The 22,087-nt window shown below is 36.8% G+C and overlaps 1 protein-coding gene across 2 annotated transcripts in view; it reads right to left on the bottom strand.

Annotated features, from left to right (window-relative positions):
• Positions 1 to 22,087, bottom strand: part of ST6GALNAC3 (ST6 N-acetylgalactosaminide alpha-2,6-sialyltransferase 3) — a 228,557-nt gene that overhangs the window by 117,993 nt on the left and 88,477 nt on the right. For both annotated transcript variants that reach the window (XM_027788328.2, XM_055815663.1), the window contains exon 2: positions 5,912 to 6,106. In XM_027788328.2, the coding sequence (XP_027644129.1) occupies positions 5,912 to 6,106 (195 nt within the window). The remainder of the gene's footprint in view (positions 1 to 5,911; positions 6,107 to 22,087) is intronic.

Below are 22,087 nucleotides of genomic sequence, written 5' to 3' on the forward strand. Positions count from 1 at the left end.
TAATTTTTTTAGTGACGTCTATTTCTGTAATACAGGGTGTGATGCTGGGGTTGCTCATTTGGTGGTTAAACTCTTCCGCAGAAATTCTGTTTTCAAGTGTGTGTCTGTGGCTCCCAGAGCCAGGAATGGGAGCTCTGGTATAGTTACCAAACACAGAGGGCTGGGGGAATGGGAACCAACAACCCACCATACAAATCTCTCTCAGAAATGTAACAAGCAATGTGATCGTCATTAAAAATGTTAGTAGCCTATCCTTCTGTAATAATTCCAAGAAAAGTTATTCCTGAAATTTATATAGCAGAAGGATAAAAATATCCAGAGGAATATATGGCATGTTTAGTTTTACTTCCACTGTTATTACTATTATTACTATTATGTGATTACTAAGGCTGAAATGGTGTAACTGAACAACTGACATAAAATTGTCTTAGAAGGGATATAAATGATAAATGACTACGAAACAGATGACCTTTTCTTAACAAAATATCGTATGAATTCTTAAGCTATAACAATGAATAAGATCCCAAAGGAAAAGACAGGATGGAAGTCATGAATGTATCAGAAATTAAATACTAAAGCAACTTCCTGTCACAGTGAGTTACAGTTGATGTAGCTTTTTAGTCTCTCTAGGACCCAATTCTTCCCAGCAGAGTATGAAACAAACATCTCTGGAGTTAGCTGAATACACCATGCAAGTTCACAGTCTGGTACCTTCTGTTTTGACATGAAGGCCAGTGCTGTTCTCCAAGTTTCTCTGCGTAGTAAGTGTCATTCTACAGCCATCACTAATAGGCAAAACGTAAACCTTCCCAGGTTGATCACTAGCTTTACTTATTTTTAGCATTTCATATAAAAATGTCAGTCCTTTTTTAATTTTATCTTTACTTCCCATATCTGGAAAGAAACTAATATTAAAACATTCATCACATTCTTTACTTTCTTTGTGCATTCTTTAATTTAGTTATTCAAGTTTTATAAAGACATGGTCTCTCATGATTGGTAGGGGTCCTTCCTACCTAACTCCTAACACATTTCACAACTATGCTTTTGCTGTTGTTGACATGGTATGTGCCTTAACTTACAGTCAGATAGCACATTACATAGCCTATATTTCTGCATGTTAAGTTAGTTTCCCTCTGTACTGCAGGTGCTTTTGTTTTTTAATACAATTACTTTATTCTCAAAAAAAAAGAAAAAAAAAAAAGACTACACAAATATGTGTAAGGTCTGTAACCTCCTCCTATTTTTATTCATATCTGGGATATTTCATTTTTGGAAACCTCCACTCATTTCAGTCAAGTTCCACCACAGAACTTCTGGCAAAAAGGAAAAAAGAAAAAAAGAAAACTAGACAGGCTGTATGTTCACACCTAGACAGGCTGTATGTTCACACATATATATGGCTGTGTGTGCCACAACTGGCAAAAAATTAACATCTGTACACTAGTTTGTTCAGGTTACGGGACAAAATGTTATGTGATAATATGATCCATTTTTTTTTCTTCAATAACAGCACAGTACTGGAGAGGTTTTCAGTTACGAAAGTTATTTTTAAAAAAATATTTAACTGCTACAATGCCTGTTCCTTTTATCTAGTGCTCATCACTATACTGTGAGATTTCTCAATGTTCATGACACAAAGGCTCTCCTCTCCCTCGGAATTCATTTTACATGAAGCCATTAGATCTCACAGTTGCAGTTTAATGTAGGAATTTTAGGTCATCTCAGAACTTACCCTTTTCCAAGAACAGTTTTAATCTTTGTATAGTACTTGAATATACTTCTTATAATTATATTGCAAGTGTTATTGCAGCTATATTTCAGATTTTACGTATGTAAGAAAATGCTGTATTATTTTAATGCTGATGGCAGAGTAAAAATGTATTCAATATTCACCTTTCAGGAAGCACAATGAAATATCCAAGAACACTATTAGACTTGCCTAGCATAAAGTTTCAAGCTGCTAATGGGTTTTAAATTGATGTCATAATGCTGCAATTTAAATACATGATGTTCATTAATTTTGCCAGACTCTTTGTAGAGTAGGAGTGGTACAAAAGAAGGAGGAAGGTTATATTTGCTGTACTTGCTTCTTTTTATCTGCTTGTCCATTTTTGATACACAAGAAAAATCATTACATCAGCTTGGGGTGGGGGGTGAATTTTGTTCAGATGACAGTAGATTTCAACTAGGTAACCACTCTGGAGTTGTATCAAAGTAATATTTTCTATGTAAAATACAAGGAATAGGATAGAAGTAGCTAACACTATAGGGGTGACATTTCTTAAAGGACTTCGTGGGACCTATCACCAAAAATCTATAGGTACAAAGTGAAGGAAATAAGGGACAGAAATGTCATCTTGCCCATACACCTTGTTGCAGAAGGGTCAAAATTCATGTACTTAAGCAAGAGAGATAATCCAAAACAGGCAGCCACGTTCTCTTGCAAATCTCATGGAATCCCCTCAGATGTGGGCATTGAAAAGGGAAAGGAGATCCCATTGTGGAGGACTACTAAGGGATCCTCTTTTCTTGAAGGGAGGCAGAGCAGGCGCTGGATGCAAATTTTCTAGGTGAAGAACCATCTACTAGAGAAATATCCCAAAAGTCAATCTAAAATGTGTCTAGACAGAATGGGCCTGTACTATAGTATAGTACAACACTTCACATCTATTTATATTTCAAATATAGTATGTTTACTGTACATAAAGTCAGTTTTTCCAAAGCTGTTGCTATAGCTACAAATCAAGGAAACCATAGCAACAACCCTGTATTATGTACAGCCTTAATTAGGGATTAAGTTATGTCTCTCTTTGCATTTTATATTAAATACTCTCATATAATCTAGTTATAGTAAACTTAGATTTTTTTTTCAGGCTTTTTAATAATAAAAATTCTGTAGCATTATACTGTCAAATCAAATAAACAACACCCTTGAAATACGTCTTTATGGTGTTATTCTGATCATACCTAATAACATACATGTCACTATTTTTTACTTGAGATAAACACAAATGTTCATCTCACCATATTTCCTGATCTTCTTTAATACAAATCATTAACCACTTCAGCATTAACGAGCAAGTAACTGGTTTTCCACCATCTCATGAGGTTTCCAAGTCTCATTCCACTCAGCCTTACCCAAAAAGAAATCAGCTTTTCCTAACTTCAACTTTTTTTCAAATGGATTCAAGTCTTGGGTTCTTTTTTTCCTTTGTCCTCAGAAAGTAAGTATGCAAGGGAGGGACAGGAAAGGTAGACTAGTAGTTCATCTAGATTTTCTAGCTTCCCTGTCATGTCAGGTGACTGAGTGGGTTGGTGGTAAATCAATCATTTTGTTTTGTTGACTTTGCATATGTACTATTTAAGCACCCTGAGAAACTGGGACTAGAGAGCCCTGGCATGCTGCATGCAGCCAAGCCTCTGAGTGGAGCCTGAAAGGAACAGGTAAAGGAGAGCAGAGAACAAATGTGAAGAAAAGGAGAAGGATGTCAGAAATGGTTGAGGAACAGGAGGGAGTGCTGCTGGACAGCAAGAGACATGTAGGACCCAGTTGGGATGACAGGCTTCAAGGGACACTCTAGAAGACTATGAACCCATTCAACAGGTCTGCAAAGGTACTCTCAACAAAAAAAAGAAAAGAGAAAGCCAAAATTCATGTTTTTAAAAGCCTTCTCTCCTATCTTCCCTTCCATCACATAATTTTCTGATCATTCATTATGGTGTAGTTTTCTCATCTTTTGGTGCTTGCCCATTGATGAGATGGCATGTCTCCCATTTTGCAAAAACCTTGGCCACATTTGTTTAGGGCATTTGCTGTACTCACAGACTGGACCTTCTGCTTATCTTACATATCATAGCAGTATAAAAATTTTGAACAACATATCTTAATTATACATAATGAGCAGAAATTCAATGTATTCGGTATTTACACAGAAATGAGAGATCTGTGATTTTAATCTCTATGAACAGTTGAGAATTGCTGGCCATTTTAATATGAACAGTAAACAAACACTTACTTTATAAAGCTATCTGTGTTATAAAAATTGTAGTCTGAGAAAGCTATGAGTGTGAGTTAGGAACATGAGCTGTGTAAAAGCTTTTTACATGGGCAGCACAATAAAAATACCCTCACATGGGAAGTAATTAAGTCAGAAGATAGTACATTCACAATTAGCAAGGCATGTTCAGTTTCTTCATTATCATTTTAATTATCAAATATTAATGTAATCTGAAAATACAAGGGGGGGAACAATTAAAATTACTAAGTTTAAGGAGTCCTTCATGACCTAAGCCAAACTGAGTCCAACGTCTTACTAATTGATACTGGTCACCAACTTTCAGGACATTCATTTCCATTTACTGTTAGAATTTCCAAGTGTGTTATCAAATTTAAGAATGAATTGAGGCTCCCACAAGCTACATCTAACCTCTTATGAAGGCAATGGTGAATAAAAATGGATTAGTATGCTCCTCTCCTCTCTAGTTATCAGTTGAGACTGATAGTGATCAAGTGACCATGGCAGCTCCTCATTCAGATTCCATGCCTGCTGCTGTGGCAATAACCCAGGGACATGCAGAACACACTGCCCTCTCATTTTCAGTGGGTTCCTGGTCCTTTTGTATTTAAGATATGCTGGATGGAGCCTTAGCCCTTTTGAACTCAACAGTAGCTCCCATTCATTTCACTGAGACTAGGATTCACATACTGACTCAAACAGATTTCCTTTCTGGTGCTCATCTTTTTTCTGCTTTGTAGATAATGTACTTTGGCCTCCAATATACTCAGTGCTGCATCTTACATGAACAAGAATTAGAAGCTACAGAATTTTAAAAGAAGCTGCCCCCTGAAAACTATAACCCTCTCTCATTCTGATTTTCATATTTAACACTCTAAAGGTAAAATAATAACTAGCTTGTCCAATACATTATAAGACTGAATGTCATGAAGTGGTATTTTCATCCTCTATAAAAGCTTTTATAAGAATAAATTTCATTCATGAATATAGTAATTGCTTGTTTGTAAGACAAAGTAGCAGTAAGTGCAAGTATTTCTCATGACTGACAGTGCTATAACTGATCAGAAACAACTTTTAGAAAGAGTTAATTTTTTATGTTACCTTACTTTGTAAGTTTACATCTGTTATAAATAGTACACAGAGAAAGAGAAAGAAGCATCTGGGGGAAAAGCACCACCAGCACCAAACCCCAACAATGTCATTAGATATTTTGCCAACTAGGGCAGTTTAAAGGAGTCGTCCTTGTAAAATCTAATTTTGCCACACACATATTTCTATCATACAGAAAAGTATTTTGCAAAGCAGATACCGGCCAAAGCATTTTAAAATACAGACTGGAAAATATATAACTGGCTTTCACATAGCTACCAAGTATTAATGTAATAGTTCCAGAAAAATCTAGTAAAACTCTAGCTTTATAAATTTTGTAGACTCACATATGTTCATTTCACAAATCATTCCCTTTACCTCTTCCATGCACACCCAAACACAAAAAAAATACTTCATCCTTGGGTATCCCAGGAAAAATTAAACATTTTTAGGACTTTATTGTAAACACACACACACAAAGATTTCCTATTGAGTTAAAGGGACTGAAGTTTTGAAATTAACCTAACAAATTCTCTTTCTTAGATAAACATGAGTTTTCACTGCAACCAAGCACAATTTTGAGGCCAACTCACTGCTCTCTCCACCACAGACACAACAGAAATAAAATAAAAAAATAATCAATGGTGATTTAAATGGTAGCACATTTTCAATAAAAACACTTTGTTCAGAAACATTGCTTGCTTTAGTTTTTACTCTGGGCAGGTTGGTTGCAAAGTTACATGGGATAAAAGAAAGAGAAGTCTACTGGTCCATTTTGCTGTGCTCTTGATACCGTGTCTTACCTCTTGTGTTTTCACATTTATATATCCATAGTGAGTTCTCAGAGGCTGCCTTTGACCATTAGAAAATGGCATCCATTTGACACTGGTTTGTCCAAAGCAGTTTAGGATCAAAGGGAAAGTAACTTCATTTGTGAGACGAATGATGATCAGACAGAGGAATGCTGCAATGAAACTCACAGCAACAATGGATTTTCTCTGTAATGAAAAGAAGAAAATCAATTATTAAAATTAAGAATTGGTTTTAATAAAAAATACACATCTTCTATTGTAGGATGAAGGAAAAACACTTCAGAAAGCTTTATGTGAAATTATTTTTATGGCAGTCACCTTGCTGCAGGAGCACAAGGAGACAGGTGACTGGATCATATTATTTCAATAAATTTGCATTTCAGAGGTTTTGAGAGTTTCTTTTAGAACTGGTTGGAAATGAATCAATTTTGTTCAGAAAAAAACTCAGCTTTTTTGTTTGTTTCAAAAATCATTTATTAGTTTTAAATTTTATGTAAACATCCACACCGGAATACACAAAGTGAAAATCCCATCTATGAAAATGTCCTCTGAAGCCATACCCCGCAAAGTTTACTGTGAAGATGTTCACTACAGATTGTATTTACTGTGCAGTAATTTTAAATCATTCCTGTGCAATAAACCTCATACTCTAACCTTAAATATTTTAGAATAGATGGTCAGCGAAGTCAGCACAACATTCTGCCTTATTCAAGGCTCACGAATTTACAAAGTGAGGCATTGTTATCTTGGACAAGATGACCTCTATTGTTAATAATGTAACAGATCTGAAGCCTGTATCTAATTAGCCTTTGCTTTCCACCTCTAACCTACCCAGTTGGCTGGACTGGTGAATGTATCCACAGAAAGATACCACCTTTTCTGTGGGTAACACCCCAGTCTGCAGGAGAAAAACTTACAAGAATTATGGTGTTCTCCTCATTTTTAGCTATTTTTAAATATTGCAATCAATTACTTCTAGACAAAGTACTTAAGGACAAAACACCTTAGCTGGCATGTGTAAAGATTCAAGGCATGATACTTTATTGTAAAGGTTATTTTTAAATTTTCCCTGAGGGACTGGGACAATGATCATTTACAGGTGTTTTTACTGTACTTTAATTACATTCCAGCTTTACCTAATTTGCCACAGTTTAATCACCCTATGGAGTGTAATTCTATCCCTCTAAACAGTAATATATACAGAAAATCGAAGGGGGGAAATTTATTTGTCTAAGGGCCTATGTAAGTATATAGTAACACTTAATGCTGGATTACAGAACCTGATCACCCCAATTTCTGTCTACAAATACCACCGACTAACAGGAACCAGCAGAGTACACATTTAAGACCCCTTTTATATACGATGGCAAGATCACATGTGCTGCGATGGCAACAGAGGAATGAAAGGTGAGATCTGATTGCAATCATGTAAGTTGGATCTATTCTTTTCTGGAAGGTCATTTGACAGTCTGCAGAACCTATTTAAAATATTGAGCAGAAGAAACAACAACATTTACACAGCAAACCTACGTGCCCATGCACAAGGCCCGTTGGCACTGCTTCCATGCTTTGGTTCAGTTTCTGGACACAGAAAACAGCAAGAATCACAGAGAGCACACAGCAAATATGGAGGGTGTATTACTGTATTCCCCCACACAAGAATGACCAAAATAGTACATTATGGGGTTCTGTCATGTGAAAGGGGCAGGGGGGATTTTCTCAACCCCTGGTGTTTGATCTGTCTTCCAGCCTACCCTGGAAAGCCGAGACCCTTGTGCACAACCTGTCTGTCAGTGCCCCATTACAGGGACCCTTCACTGAACAGCCTTGCTGGATGAGAGGGTGATTTGACTGACTTGTTCAGGGAAACGTGCCAACAGCATAAGCAGGACCCCTCAGCGGGTCTTCCACTTTGTTCAAGTATGTTACCTGCTGCCAGTGACTGCTAGCACCCATGAAGGATGAACACTAACAGTTTATGGAATAACACTCTTTATTAATATAAAATCATGACAAATAAAGGTTCGTGATTGCCAGTGATAGGGACTGTCTGCAAAAACAAGCTTGAAGTGATATACAACCAAACTATAATCACTAATAATAATCACAGATAGCATAAGTTAGTTTAGTGCGCATAAGATAAAGTTCTTACCCAATAGGCATCCCTGTGGGGAAGAAGACAGGTTCAGCCTGTTGACTGATCCCAGAAGTTACAATGGAGTCTTCCCTAACTTCTTCCCTCATTTGTTCACTTTTTATACTTCATAATACATTGCATATTCATTTATAATACACAGAATTGGTTACAAGTTTCTTGCTTCTAATGCAAATTAGTAAGCATCCTCAGAGAGCACTACTGAAGCTCTTTACTAGCTACGCATGCTCCTCGAGTGGGGCTTTGCCCTCTTTTGGAGGGGCTATTTGAGCTGGAGGTCACGATTTCCCACTACCACAATTATCTTTGTCCTACTTTCAACTAATTTCCTGTTGCTGTCAGTGGATTGCAACACTTTATCAAACTGTGTCTTCTCATAACCAGAACTATCCTCACTGAAAGGCTTCCTTCTGCATAACCTAGATAATGGTGTTCTTTTTACTATCTGTTCTTTGTTTCTCATCCCTCCCAAGGCTGACTCCCTTGATTAGAAGTCCCCTCATTCATAACAACTTAGAGAGCGGGTCAGCCTGACCTAACTTTGTGAACGCCAAATCAGGGCTGGGTAATCTGGGAGTTTAGGCAACAATTCCCCTGCTTTGGGCTTATTTCAGTCCAGGACTACTCCATTTCCTTCGCATTTAGGTGGAACTTAAGTGAGTCTAGTTGTTACTGACTGTTATCATGTGCCCAGTGAGGTGTGATAGTACCTTGGAGGCAGGTGACTTTGAGATGGAGGTGTGCATTAATATTACAATGAAATCATTTCATCTGAAGGAAGTCATTTCACCACAATGGTTGGCTCAGCCACGGACATATCATACATTCTTCATGTGACAACTGGTATAAAGCTTATCAGCTGTGTGATGCCATCAAGTTCCCATTCCTGCAGGGAGCACAACAGAGCATGGCCACGGTGTCTCAGCTCCATCCTCCGTTACTGTTACTCCTATCGGCATGTGCTGAGCTGGCAGGATGTGTTGCTTAGGGAATTGTAGTAACGTTGATTCTATGCATGCCAACCATCCTGAAAGCGATAGCTGGTTTTTACCCTAAAAAAGCTTTCTGTAATACTATGCCTCTATTAGGTCCCAGTTTTCTCTAATTCCCCCCACAAAGTAATTTTCCCACAGGGTCAATTGCATGGTTCTATCTGTTTTGATTTATTAGGAGGCTGCAATTTATAAGATAAAAGCAACAAAAGACTGAGATGGAAAACTTGGGTGAATAAGGTCACTGTGAGAAGAAAGGGAAGAGGATGATGAAGAGTAGTATCTGGCAATGCAATTCAGTGAGGAATCTTAGTCAGCTAATGGCTGTGCAATGTAAAATTAAGCCCAGCAAATCTTCAGAGGGCAGCACAGCAGCCACAACCCAATCACAGCTTTCAGAATTCATGGAAGCCACTGCACTTTTCATCAGCTGCATTATAACAGATTTACATTAAATTGCAATAAACTGGCTGGGGAGCACTTCTGTGTCACTTCTCTTTGTACCAGATGGAGTCAGAAATGTTTAGCTATATATCAGGTCTTGTAAGTGTTAAGAGCAGCCAAGATGTGCAGTGCAAGTGATAATCATAAAGCAATGAGAGGGCATGTGGATTAGTTGTATTATTTATTGCAAATATTTAAAGGGGAATCTAGAGTCTTATTCCACTACAAGAGCGTGCTGCAACCAAAACGTCCAGTGCAGGAAGCAGCAATACTGCCCTGTGTGATGCCAGTACCTGACTTCCACACATTCCATCCTCCTGGTTTGTTGAATACAATTTTTTGCTTCCTTTACTTTGTGCAGATGTGTTCTGAACTTGAAAACATTGCAATCAGTTTTGTGTGTTGCTCACGGGGAGCTGTTCTAAAGAACCTCTGCCTCGAAAAGAGTTCAGATTGTTTAGCCAGATTTCTTGGCCTTCATTAGGATGCCATCTGATTTTATATTTCTTTGCTTTAAATATATTGTACTGTAGGAGGAAAGGAAAAGGCATGGCTTTCTTTTATTCTCTTCTGAAATAAAATATTGTTTAAAAAGCAAAGAGTTTTCTGTGTGTGTTTCTTAGCCAGAAAGAACCTGCACTAACTGTAACAGTGCAATGAGAGAAAGGAACTTTTACAACAAAAAGGAATCAAGGCATCTGTTTTAGCTATTTTGGGGAAAGAAATCTAGCCATACACAAACATAATGTCTACTTATCAAGCTGAACACAAGAAGCTTGCTCTTATTATTCAGTTCCACTTTAATTTTTATGGAAGGCATGAGATCCAACAATATCCATTCTCTGAGGGAAGACTATTGCAAATTGGAATTTCAGTGGCTCTATAAATTTCACTGTAAAAATATTGAAAAACAGCAAACCATCTACTTATCATAATTTTAGCCTTCTTAAGCATCAAGTAAGGCAGTATGCACAGTGACTAAGAGTATTCTAAAGAGCACCTCTAAAAATAATTTGTTCCCTTTAAATTCCTCCCTTTTTACCTGCTCAAGAAAAAAAATATACAGGCACTATTTTTCAGTAAGTACTTCTTGTAATATCTCCCTTTCTGCAGATAAATGGATTTTGTTATCTTTCCTCTGACAAAACTTAAAATTTAGCATTGGAAACTCCAGGAATTTTACATGATGTTAGGATATGACAGAGAAGTATGAAGCTATAAAGAGGGATGAATACCAGACTGTAATTAGTTTCAAAATTTGTCTGCATCAACATTTTAAATACTTACACATTCTACCATTTGGGAGAGCTAAACCAACATTAATTAGCAAGCCTGCACAGAAACAAATCTTATTCCTTCTTAATTTTCAGTTCTCATGAATGCAAATAGTCTTTTAACAAAAGAAATGTTTCTCTAACATGGAAACATCCCCTGTGTAAATCTCAATCCATCTTTATATTTTTCTAAGATAAATTAGTGTAGATAGTTTGGTGTTGCAACATTTAAATAAAAATGTCTATATTCAATTTTAAACTTTTTTTATACATATTCAGTGACAACTACACAAAAAAATAAGATATATTTTAGAGTTTCTTAGCTGTGTGACTTGCATGGTATATTAGCTTTTGTAACATTTTATTTCATTCACTATAGTACATGTCTAGTCTAGATGACAGTTGCAAGAAGAACATTACCATATTTATGAATACAGGATCCTATAGCAGAAGAGTGATGGAGTTTTTGTTAATGACACTAAATCAAATTATCTGCTCATTCACAGTTTAAAAAAAAAAAAAAAAAAAAAAAGATATAAAAGTGGATGCGCTCCAGGTCAGAGTACCTGTACTGAAATACCTAGGATTCCACTGTGCAGAAAGCACACACTAGAACTAAACAGTTTCTTCTCAAGTCTTTATTCAGTCTTCACAAAAATATAATCCTAGTTTCAGTTTCAGTTCTTTCTCAGGCCAACAGGCTCATTCTGACTACTGTGCATACCAAAATCAATAAGCAGGCCATGAGTCACAGTTCTAAGGCTTCAATTTATATTTATTTTGTTAAAATAAGAACTGAAATAAAGACAGGAGTGTCATACTACTATGCTGGTTGGGATTTCATGAAAAACTTCATGGAAACAAAACAATATCAACAGTACTTTTATGGGTGTATATGTGTGTATATTGGTCAACATAGTCCCTGAAACTATTTATATCCTTCATATTATCTGGTTTTGGATATTTACCAGCACCCAGGGTGATTCATTAGCTTCAGTTTGGCAAGAACTTGACAGTCTGAACAAGTTTCAGTCATTTTTCTTTCATAATCTATTAAGTGTGAGATGACAAGACTATATTTTATAGTTCAACAATGCCTGATAGTATAATAAGACCAAAACATCTTTTGTGTTGTATACAGTTGCCTAGCAGGGGGGAAGAAAGGAAATATTTTCAGCATAAGAAGGGAATTTCATAGGTTGTAAATTTTACTGAAGTATGTACTAAGAATCTTTATTCTACTTTCTAGGCCAAGAGCAACACCTTGCCACTTAGGATGTATTGTATAGCAGAGAGTATCAAACCATTTTACAAGCAGTAATAAATCCCCATCTTAGTGAGATTAACAGTAAAAACCCATTTCACAGATGCATAAACTGAGGCTGAAACCAACTTCCCTAAGATCACAAATAAATCAACAGAAGCTACTCCTAAACTTTTATCCTAAAACTATGTTGTTTCTCAAGTTTATTGTTTCTGTTATAACTAACTGCCTGAATTTGTTAAGTGCCAAAGTTGAATATGATATTATGGAACACTCTAGTGAACAACCCTTAGAACTCATGCAGTTCCATTCACCAAAGAGTAATTGTAAATAAACCTTTTTTCAGAAATTGATTTTTTACAGTATTCATTTTTTCTGTTATTTTCATGGATACATGATAATACTGCACTTGGAAGGACAAATCAAAGGCAAAGACTTACATGAGAGCTTTAAGTCTCTTAGATGACACGATATGCAGTAATACTGTATTAGTTTCACAATACCTACCTTTACGAGCATACTGAATAACTCAATCACTTTTTTAATACCTCTGCACATTATACTACTTTTATTGTAGGACTGATGCAGGGTTTCTGGCTTTTTACTCAAGTATAATACCAACTGAAAACAATAATGGCTACACTTACTGAATTTGTTTCATTTTGTAGACCCCTATACGTAAAAAATATTTTTATTTAATTTTCTCTTTTATAGTCTTGAGCATCCTCTTAAATACTGCTTTCTGTTACAACAAAGCATAAAATGAAATTCTTTCAGCACACTAGTTCAGTATACCTTACTGATTTCACTGGTATTGGAAATAAATATACCTTCCGGCTCTTTCTTTTGTTCTGAACCTCCCTTTAACAGGGCTGCTGGAGGGACACTCAGGCAGGGGTCCTAGAAGTTTTCAAAGAGGGAACAAGACTATATAGCAAAGATTCTTTTAGAAAGATACATGTGTCAAACAACATTTGCATAAAATCGGTAGCTGAAGATTTACTTTCTTCTCTTCCAGAAGTGAAAGTTAACCTGAATATGTTCAAAGGCTCCGCAGGAGATGGCTGTCAACGTTTCTCTCTCAGGAGAAGAGAACAAAGCTGGTAAGGGGCTATATCAGAAGATGTGGTTTGGGTTCAAAAAAAAGTAAAATTAAGATTAAAGGAAAAAAAATGGGGTTTTTTTCCCCTGGAAAAGGGCACCTTTGCTAAACTGGAGCATAAGCAGCCAGGAGGCTAAGGTGTAAGAGCAGAAATAAAGTTCAGCAATGGAGAAGCAAGGCAAGAAATGCAGCATACACAAAACCACATAGAAATACAATGAAAGAAACGTGTGACTTTTAGCCTTCCTTCTGTATGGCCTGGAAAGCATTTCTTTGGAGAATGTACCTTGAATCAGGACTGTGTTCATAGCTTACGACGTTTGAGAAGACATGAATAGAAGACATTACTTCTTGCCTGCCTCCTCTGTAGAAGCCCTGGCCTTTTTTGTAGTTATGGCAGCTGAAGAGCTCTTAAGAATATGTCTCATTGTACCTCTTTTACTGTTAGCATTTATTGAAAACTTGTTAGATAATTCAGTTTTAACCATGATCTGCAATGTAGTCCTGTATGAATGGTGGTGTATCTAGGTTCATAATAGCTCGACATAGCATTTTGCAAAGCAAAATAAAACGTATTCAAACATTTCTTTCATGAAAGTCAGAAATCTGCACATTACTCAGGCTCACTGGGGTAAGATCTGAGCAATGAACAAAACCAGGAATCAGCACACTATTGTCCAAACAATTGACATAGCAGCAGCAGTAGTCTATATTAAAAGCCTTCACTGTTTACATATAGGAGGATTATCACTATTGACATTTAATCTCAGGTAACTGCATAACTTTATTACATGCAGCATTCCCATCACAAACAACACAGTATTTGGATAATAATATGAATTTATGTAAGATGATGAACTTCAGACTTTGAAGTAGTAACAAAGTATTCTGAAGGTCTCCCATATGCTATCATACATAAGTTACTACATTTGAAAAGTCCTAGTCACTCTGAGCCCTTCAAATTGCAAAGCATTGCCAGATTTCAGGAATTAATATGTGGACTATTCCCTCTTGCCCTAAATCAAAGCCTGATAAGAAGGAGTACTTTTTGCTCTGGAGACATTCTTATCCTTTAAAGTGATTTCAGGCTTTCCAGCACTTTGAGTTCTCTGTATCCTATAGTCATTGTTTCTCACACTCCTTTCCTGCTTAATATAAGCTGAATTTACATTTCTTTCAGCAGTCTACTTCTGGCCTACGGTTCCATATGCAAACAACCTCTACTCCCAACAAGGCACAAACACATCATTAACACAGCTTCCATCTTCCCAAACCACAAAGTTACAGTACCACCAAGGCAACTTAAACTTCTGAGCAAGGCACACCTTTGGACAGTCTGCTACTTCATTTTATACTGCAAATTAAAGTTATCCAGTAGCTTAAAAGATCTGGCCTGTTAAAATGTCCATGGCAGAGAAGCACACTTTAAAAAAGGTTGTTGATGATTCATTCTATAATATCTGTTAAGAATATTTAATCTAAAACTGCTTTTACTGATTGATCAATGTCCTCCACAACTACAGTGAACTTCATCAGTAGCTGTAGATGCATATTATATAAATGCTAAAGTAGTCTCTGCATGATAAAGTACTATTAAAAAGGGGGGAAAAAACCCTCTGCAGCACAGCTCTCAAATGGCACTTTTTCTTTCTTACTCTGGATTATTGCCCAGCTCTTCTTATCAATAGCTTGGCAAACTTTCAGACACACACAGAGGCTGACGTACACTTGCCTATAATAGAACTGCTGGTACAAGAATTTGTGATCTTTCAACCTGGCAGTTGGTTGTTACTACTTATTGAACTACCACCTGATTGTAGCTATTTTTCACCTGCTGAGAAAAAGTTCAAAGAAAAAACCACCCATATGTGATTATTAACTCTTACCCTGCTAGATATACCTCACATAGATGACCTCTCTTTCTTCTCTGTAGAAATATATAAAGATTCATGACAGGCAACATCATAGAATGAATCCTTAACTGAGTGTTTTTCACAAGCACTCTGAAAGGCACCCTATAGCTGCCAACATTTTCATGAAAAATCCCTTTCAAAAAGTTGATTCTTTCAACCAGAAATAGACTCAAAATGCATAAACCAGAAGAAAAGCAACAACAAAAAGCCCACAGTTGCATCAAAAAAGGTTCTTAGAAAACAATAAAATACCAGCAGACCTCTGGTCTGTGGATCTCTCTATATGAAAAAACATGTAGTTATTAAAAGCATATCATTTCTTTGTTATTTTATCCAAAATATCAGAAATATTCAATTTCTTGTTTCAAAAACTCACAGGAATGGGAAAGTGAGGGCTTCTAAAGTTAAAATGAAATAAATGCAATTTCTGTTCCTAGCAGTAAAATCATCAGTGCATTTGGTACACAGCAGGAGGAATGGATATTAAACACATACCTATATGTTTAGCAAACACTACACTGGGATGTAACCTTCGGAAATCCTAACTTCTAGATTAAAAAAAAAAAAATCAGATAAAATTACACATATGACATCAGCAGGGACAGAAGAAATTAAAGTAAATAAAATGTTGTAACAACCCCATATTCTATGGATTTTCAGGCTGCACATCTGTGAAGAAAATGCCTTATGCTGGAAACCTTCACTTGCCTGCAGCTCACTTCTACCTGCAGGGGAAAGTTGATTCTAAAGAGCAAAAACTGCATAACTAGAAATTCATACAAGTGAAATGTAATTGCCTACCACCATCTGGACAAGCCCAAACTTCCTCCATTGAATTTTCCACTATAAAGATCCCTGAATGTCATACTGGACATGAAGCTGACAAAAATTGGCCCCACCTGTCAATTTTCTTCTAAAGGCCAGATAATATTGGAAGACAAAAGAGATCTTTCCCAGTCTGTCACTTGGCAGGACTCTTGCTCTGGCCCTTCACACCAGCTTCATCTCATACTGTTCTTTGGGATGTCAGCACTTTTGGGAAGTTGCTCTGGATGCTCTCTCTGCCACAGTGTATGCAGCATACCTGCTATTTGGAAGCATGAAAAGGAAAATAGAAGCAAGTGGTCATTATTCATTTTTATCTTGAGTTAGGCACCCTCAGATAGCCAGTACACCATAACACAATGCAGATTAATGTCTTGTTGCAGTGTCAGGGATAAAAGCACTGTCTAGTGTGAGAAGGCATATGGGATCTTTCAAGGTCTGGCTGAATAGTTGGCTCTGCTCTGAAATATAAGATACAAGTACTGAATATAAGGGCTAGAAACCTCCTTCACAGCCACCAGGCAAAGGTCTAAATTCAGATAGTAGAAAGACAAGATTTTTCAAACTGGTCTTCCCCAAAAATTTGAGGACCATCATGAATTAGAAAGCTCTTCTTAAGCGGAGGTGATGTTCTTTGGCCAGCCTGCAGGAGGTCTTTTCTTCCTCAAGTTGTGTAATTTCTTTCTTTGTATTTTTTTTTCTTTTCTTTTTCATTTTCTCTTGTTTTGTGTGTCTGTGTGTGTTTGACCAAGAGACTCTCCAGCTGTAACCTTGATGTCCTGGGTTGGCAGGAGGGAACAGCAGCCTCCATGGACAGCCTTTTACATAAACCAAGTAACCTGGGCTCTAAATTTTTTTGGCAAGGTCCTTAGGCCCTTTCCCTTCATCAGACTCAGAAATCTCCCTGTTTTCTTTGGATAAACCTGCTCTAGCCTAACTCATCCATACATAGTTGCAATGTATGCCATTAGAAAAGTAAAATGCATTATTTGATGCCTCGAAGCATTGTCTGCTTCTGGAACATTTCAATAGGCATAATCATTTATAGCCAATGAAAAGCAAGACCTAATTACCAAGAAGTCTAGGCTGAGACCAGCTGTTTCATAACGGGAAATTTAAATTTGCTGCCATATAGCTGGGAACATACTACTTTTAGTGAGGAAAACACACTTTCCCTGCTTAATTCTTGTTCTTTTCTTTATGCTGTTTTCTCTATCGGAGGCTTGGAAGAAGGGATTCGAAGAAAAAAATATTCTAAAAAGATTGATAAAGAAGCTAGACACCAGCATGGCAGTGACATCTCTGAAGAGATCTTCAAAGCCAAGATTTAGATGTAGATACTAAACTATTTCTGTGGCACAGAACCCTTTGGGGCAGCAAACTTTTGACCAAATGGAGGCATGTGAAGGATGTGTTATTTGCTGGGATGGTCACATTAGGGTTCATTCTATCTTTTTCCAGTGCAAGAGCAACATGCCATCTGTAGGATATACACTGAATTCATTTCTAGGGTGGGTTTTTAGTTTGGTTATGGATGAAGGTATGCAGAATTCAGCAAGGCACTTTTTATAGTATACCTTAACAGTCATATTATTATCACAGCACTACAGCATAGAGCTTTCCATCTAGGATGCAATTCAGCTGTGTTAAACAGTCTACACTCATAGAAGCAGATCCAACAATATTATGATCCAAATGAAAAAAAGAAGGCAGGCCTACACTTTGTCTGTACTGACACAGAGGGGCAAACGGCCTGTACATTTTTGGCAGAGACTTTCCTTTCAAGTACTGGCATGATCTGACCCTGCTTTACTCGCTTCTACTGATACAATCACAGGAAAATGTTGCAGACCAGCAGAAATTTAAACAAAATTTCTCGCCCACTGAGTACAATTGTATTCCTTCTACATGTAGGAGTCTGTTCATTATTCATCCTTGGATAACATGAGCAAGAGGTTATCAGAAGTTGCCACAAGGGAGACTCCACATAGCAAAGAATATGCAGCATTATAGTTACAGAACATAATGACTGCTCATACACTGCTTAAGAAGTTGATGACATATCCCTCAGTTGACTAGGGAGCTCCTTAAATCAGGGCACTGAAACTCAATAAAAGCACTGATCAAGGCAGTGGCCTCAATTTAATTAGGAGCTTTATTGATCAAATCTTCTCTTAATAAAGGAGAAAAAAAAAAAAGGAAAAAAGAGAAAAAAAACCCAAAAAAGATATCCACAAAACACTGAGCTTATGGCAAGGCCTGGTGGGACACTGCAGAACAGACTCCTTGGCTGTTCCAACAAATCCACTGTGGACAATCTTTGCCTTTTGTGCTGACCTCACACGTCTAGGAATTAGGAAAATAATTTCATGTGAACTAGTTTTCATCAGAAGGAAGCAAAATTCAATTTCACATTTATAATAAAATCCATGATCTGAGACCTATTTTGTGAATACACACAGCTGAATGGTGTACCTGCAGAATAGCACCCAAAAGCCACAATCGGGAGCCAATCTCCATTGTGTTAAAAGCTGTAAATTCTTTGGATTCATTATTTCTGCAAAGCGTCTCAATAGGAGCTAGAGGAAATCATAAAAACTGAGAGTTTTCCAAAAGAAATTCTTCCAAGCAGTAAAGTTTAATCTCTCACTGATCTGTTATCCTGATAGAATAGTACAGGGACAGTAACGTATATATCCTACCCAAACACACATTCTATCATCATATCACACTCCTCTCATGCTGGGTGAGCTAACTGAATTGAACTTGACCTTCAAAGCCCTTGGAATGCAACAAAATATCTCTGTTTTGTGACATTTATGGGTGGCTTTTCTGCATGGCTGCCTTTATTGCCTAGAAAATAATGGTGAAAGCTGTGTGTACAAACCTACTATAAACACTGACAAATCACTTGAAAGGAAGGCAGATTTATTCAGTGTAGATTACTCCAGAACTAATCTAATCAAATCCAAGATTTACATTTTTAAAGCCGATCAAAAATTCATAGAGTTAGCATCTTGATACTATATATATATATGTATTTTACAGTTTTATTTTAATCTGCAAGTGTAATTGAACTGATTTGGATTTTTGTGCTTTTATTTTTGCTTAAAAAGGATTTATGTGTTTCATATGAAAATGCATCATTGAACTAGCACATGCACAGGGAAAACCCTATGAACAATTCATACAGAAGATTAACAATCTCTGTCTAATAGAGCTTAGATAAAAATACACTTGGACATGAATCTATATTAAAAACTAGAAGTGCTAGATGTGAAAAGGCAAATGTGTCCTATTTGTGGCTATCTTAAACTTAAAAGAAACCACTCCTAGCCACTCTACCAGAGCTGATTTGGAATATTTTGATGGGAGAAATGTGACACAAATGTGCACCTGGTACAGTTTTCCATTCTTTAGTCCATGAAATATAAAGGGACTCTCAGGTGCCAGAAATTATTCCAAACTCCTGTTCTTTTCATGCACATTTTACTTATTTGCATGCAAAGTAGTAAAAAAAAACCAAACCCATAAATTTTTGTATGGTGGTAAATGAAAATTACAGTGGCAACACTACCTCATACAGTCTGTGGACTGTTCTCTGGAAGGCGCAATGGACTCACAATACGAAGGATGAACCTCTACTATGGGATGGACACAGATGGCTCTTGTTCTGCCACCTGACCTTGGACTTGGACAAGTACTACTCTGTTCTTCATTTTCATTGTCTGTAAAAGTATCCTAACATCTACCAGATTGTTTTCAAACAACAGCAAAGCTTGGCCCAATTATAAACAATTATTTTCATCAAGTATTTTAGTAAAAGACATAATCTACAGTCTGGCTGCTTGGATCTATGCTAGCATATCTAGCCACTTGCACTGAACGAAACCAACTGTTGAATCCTGTTCCTCCTTCATTTAAAGATATCTCTAACTGATTTAAAGGAGAGCAAGAGAAAGCCAGAAGCAGAATTAAATTTGAAAAGGAACAGTAAGAAAAATATTTTTATAAAATTTTATTTTATTCCTTTCCAGTGCCTTTGTGTATCAGTTACTCAATTTGCAAACTTGGGATCCCTCAACTCCCCCTTGAGTCAAGGCTGGCATCACCAAACCCAGCTTCTGAATGCTCTTGTTGAGGTCTGTGGGACCAAATACTGTGGGTTTGTAGCTTACAGCCGTAAGGAATCTTCCTTAATCGCCAATTATGCCAGCCTTGACCTGGATATGAAAAACAAGTTGTCATCTTCAGTTTTTCTGCTGATGCAGGAAGCAGGTTCTGCCCATAAGCTTTATGTAGGATATAAATTTCTCCCACAGACTAACTATCCCAGAAGCCATTTATTTTCAATTCTCTTTTAACACCACCCTGGTCTAAAGCAGTAGAATTAGGCCACTCAAACCCTAATAAACTCATTGCAATGTCCCAGAAGTTACAAAAGGGTGGTTTCCTTTCCATAAGGAAAGCTCCAGAGACACCTGTGAGATTAAATAATATGCCCCAAGACCCTGTGGAAGTACTAGGCATAGCTAAGTATTCCTAAAGTTCATTTAGAACCAGAATCATACTGTTATTTCTAAAAAAGAAGAATTATTTTTAGTGTTGGAATGTCTAGGATCTGTGATACTCAAAAGCATGTATAATGAATGCAGTAACGTTACTCTTATATTTACTGTTTTGTCTGTTTTCAATATTTTCCATTATGTTTCTCAAAGATCTTAATTTTTAGGTAAGAGTTAGCAGTTTTTATCTCTAGCTTTACCCCAGTGCTGCTTGAACAGTGGTTATACCAATTAAAGAATGAATCTGGACAGGACAGAGTACCCCACTGTCCTATGTCCACATGTGTCTGGCCACCTTTCATGGTGCCCACATTCTCTGTCAGAATATCTGAGTTTGTAGTAGTTTCTAGTCATTACAATTTGTGAGAGTTTATGATCTGTTCCAATCACTACAAGTCATAAAAATTAGCCCAGTGCTCTGAAAAAAAGCAGCACAAGATTTTCTCAGTGAAACTCTGAGACTTTTAGCCATAAATCACAACAAATAATGCTGTTTAATTTAAGACTGCTACACAGATTAATGAGACAAGTTGTCCACTAGTCAGGGGACGAACACAAGGATCCATCCTAACTTATTTCATTTCCAGGTTTATTCATTGTAATAGTTATATAATGTGACATGCACACATTACTGAAGAAGTTAAAAGAACATAATGCACACCACTAATCAGCTGATCTTTTTTCATTTGATTTTAGATGCCAAAATTAATGATGCCCTTCCTTTTTCATTAGATTTCTTTTTCTATACATTGTTTCATTAAACTGAGTATGCGAGCAAGCAGAACATTTGTCTGTAATTTCCTTGCTTCTTCACAGTAAGTAACCCCACAGTACTAGAAAATAGAATTAATTGGTTTAAACCTAGGTCTGTTGGGACTCCAACAACTTTTTTGGCTAGAAGATCCAACTTCAGATGTTAATGATCCAAGACATTAAATCCTGATATTTTCAATTTCTCATTTTTAGTTATTCAGCATTCACCACAAATGTCACCAGTCAAGTTTCAGCTGGTCTTACTCCATTTCCTCTTGCCTGAAAGTTTATTCCCTCATTGAGTGCTGCAACATCTAATTTCATACCCTCTGACCATTCTCAGATACTCTAATTCTCCAAAAAGTCACACAGTACTCCCCATTTTGCTGTGCTGGGTAGTGCCTCTGCTTCAGCAAATTTTTGCTGCCCAATGATACTGTTTTCAAAGCCTTCTCTTTTATTGACCTTAAGGAATTGCCATCTTTAATTCTTTAATCCCGCAGCTTTTCTGCAGTTATGCCCCAGCTTCCTGTTTAAGTCTTAAACCTCCCTGCCAGTTTCTCCTTGCATAAATGTTTTTAAGAACCTTGTAATTAACTATTCTTCATTTACATACACTCCTCTGTCTAGTTGACTTGCTCCATCCTAAATTCCCTCTCAGATCACCTTTCATCTCATATGAATTTTTCTTTTTTACCATGTTAAATATCCTTTCTCTTTCTGGAAACAGTGTCGCTTTCTCTCTTCAGACAGTACATGTGCCCCTTTCTCCTGTAGTTCTTTAGCTTTTGGTTTTCTGTTATGACACCACTTCCGTGTTTGCTGTGATGGTGAAGAGCTGCTGTATATCAGCCCTGTGAATATTTTTAAGCCATTGTTA

This window comes from Falco peregrinus, chromosome 10 (assembly GCF_023634155.1).
Source record: "Falco peregrinus isolate bFalPer1 chromosome 10, bFalPer1.pri, whole genome shotgun sequence".
Taxonomy (NCBI): Eukaryota; Metazoa; Chordata; class Aves; order Falconiformes; family Falconidae; genus Falco; species Falco peregrinus.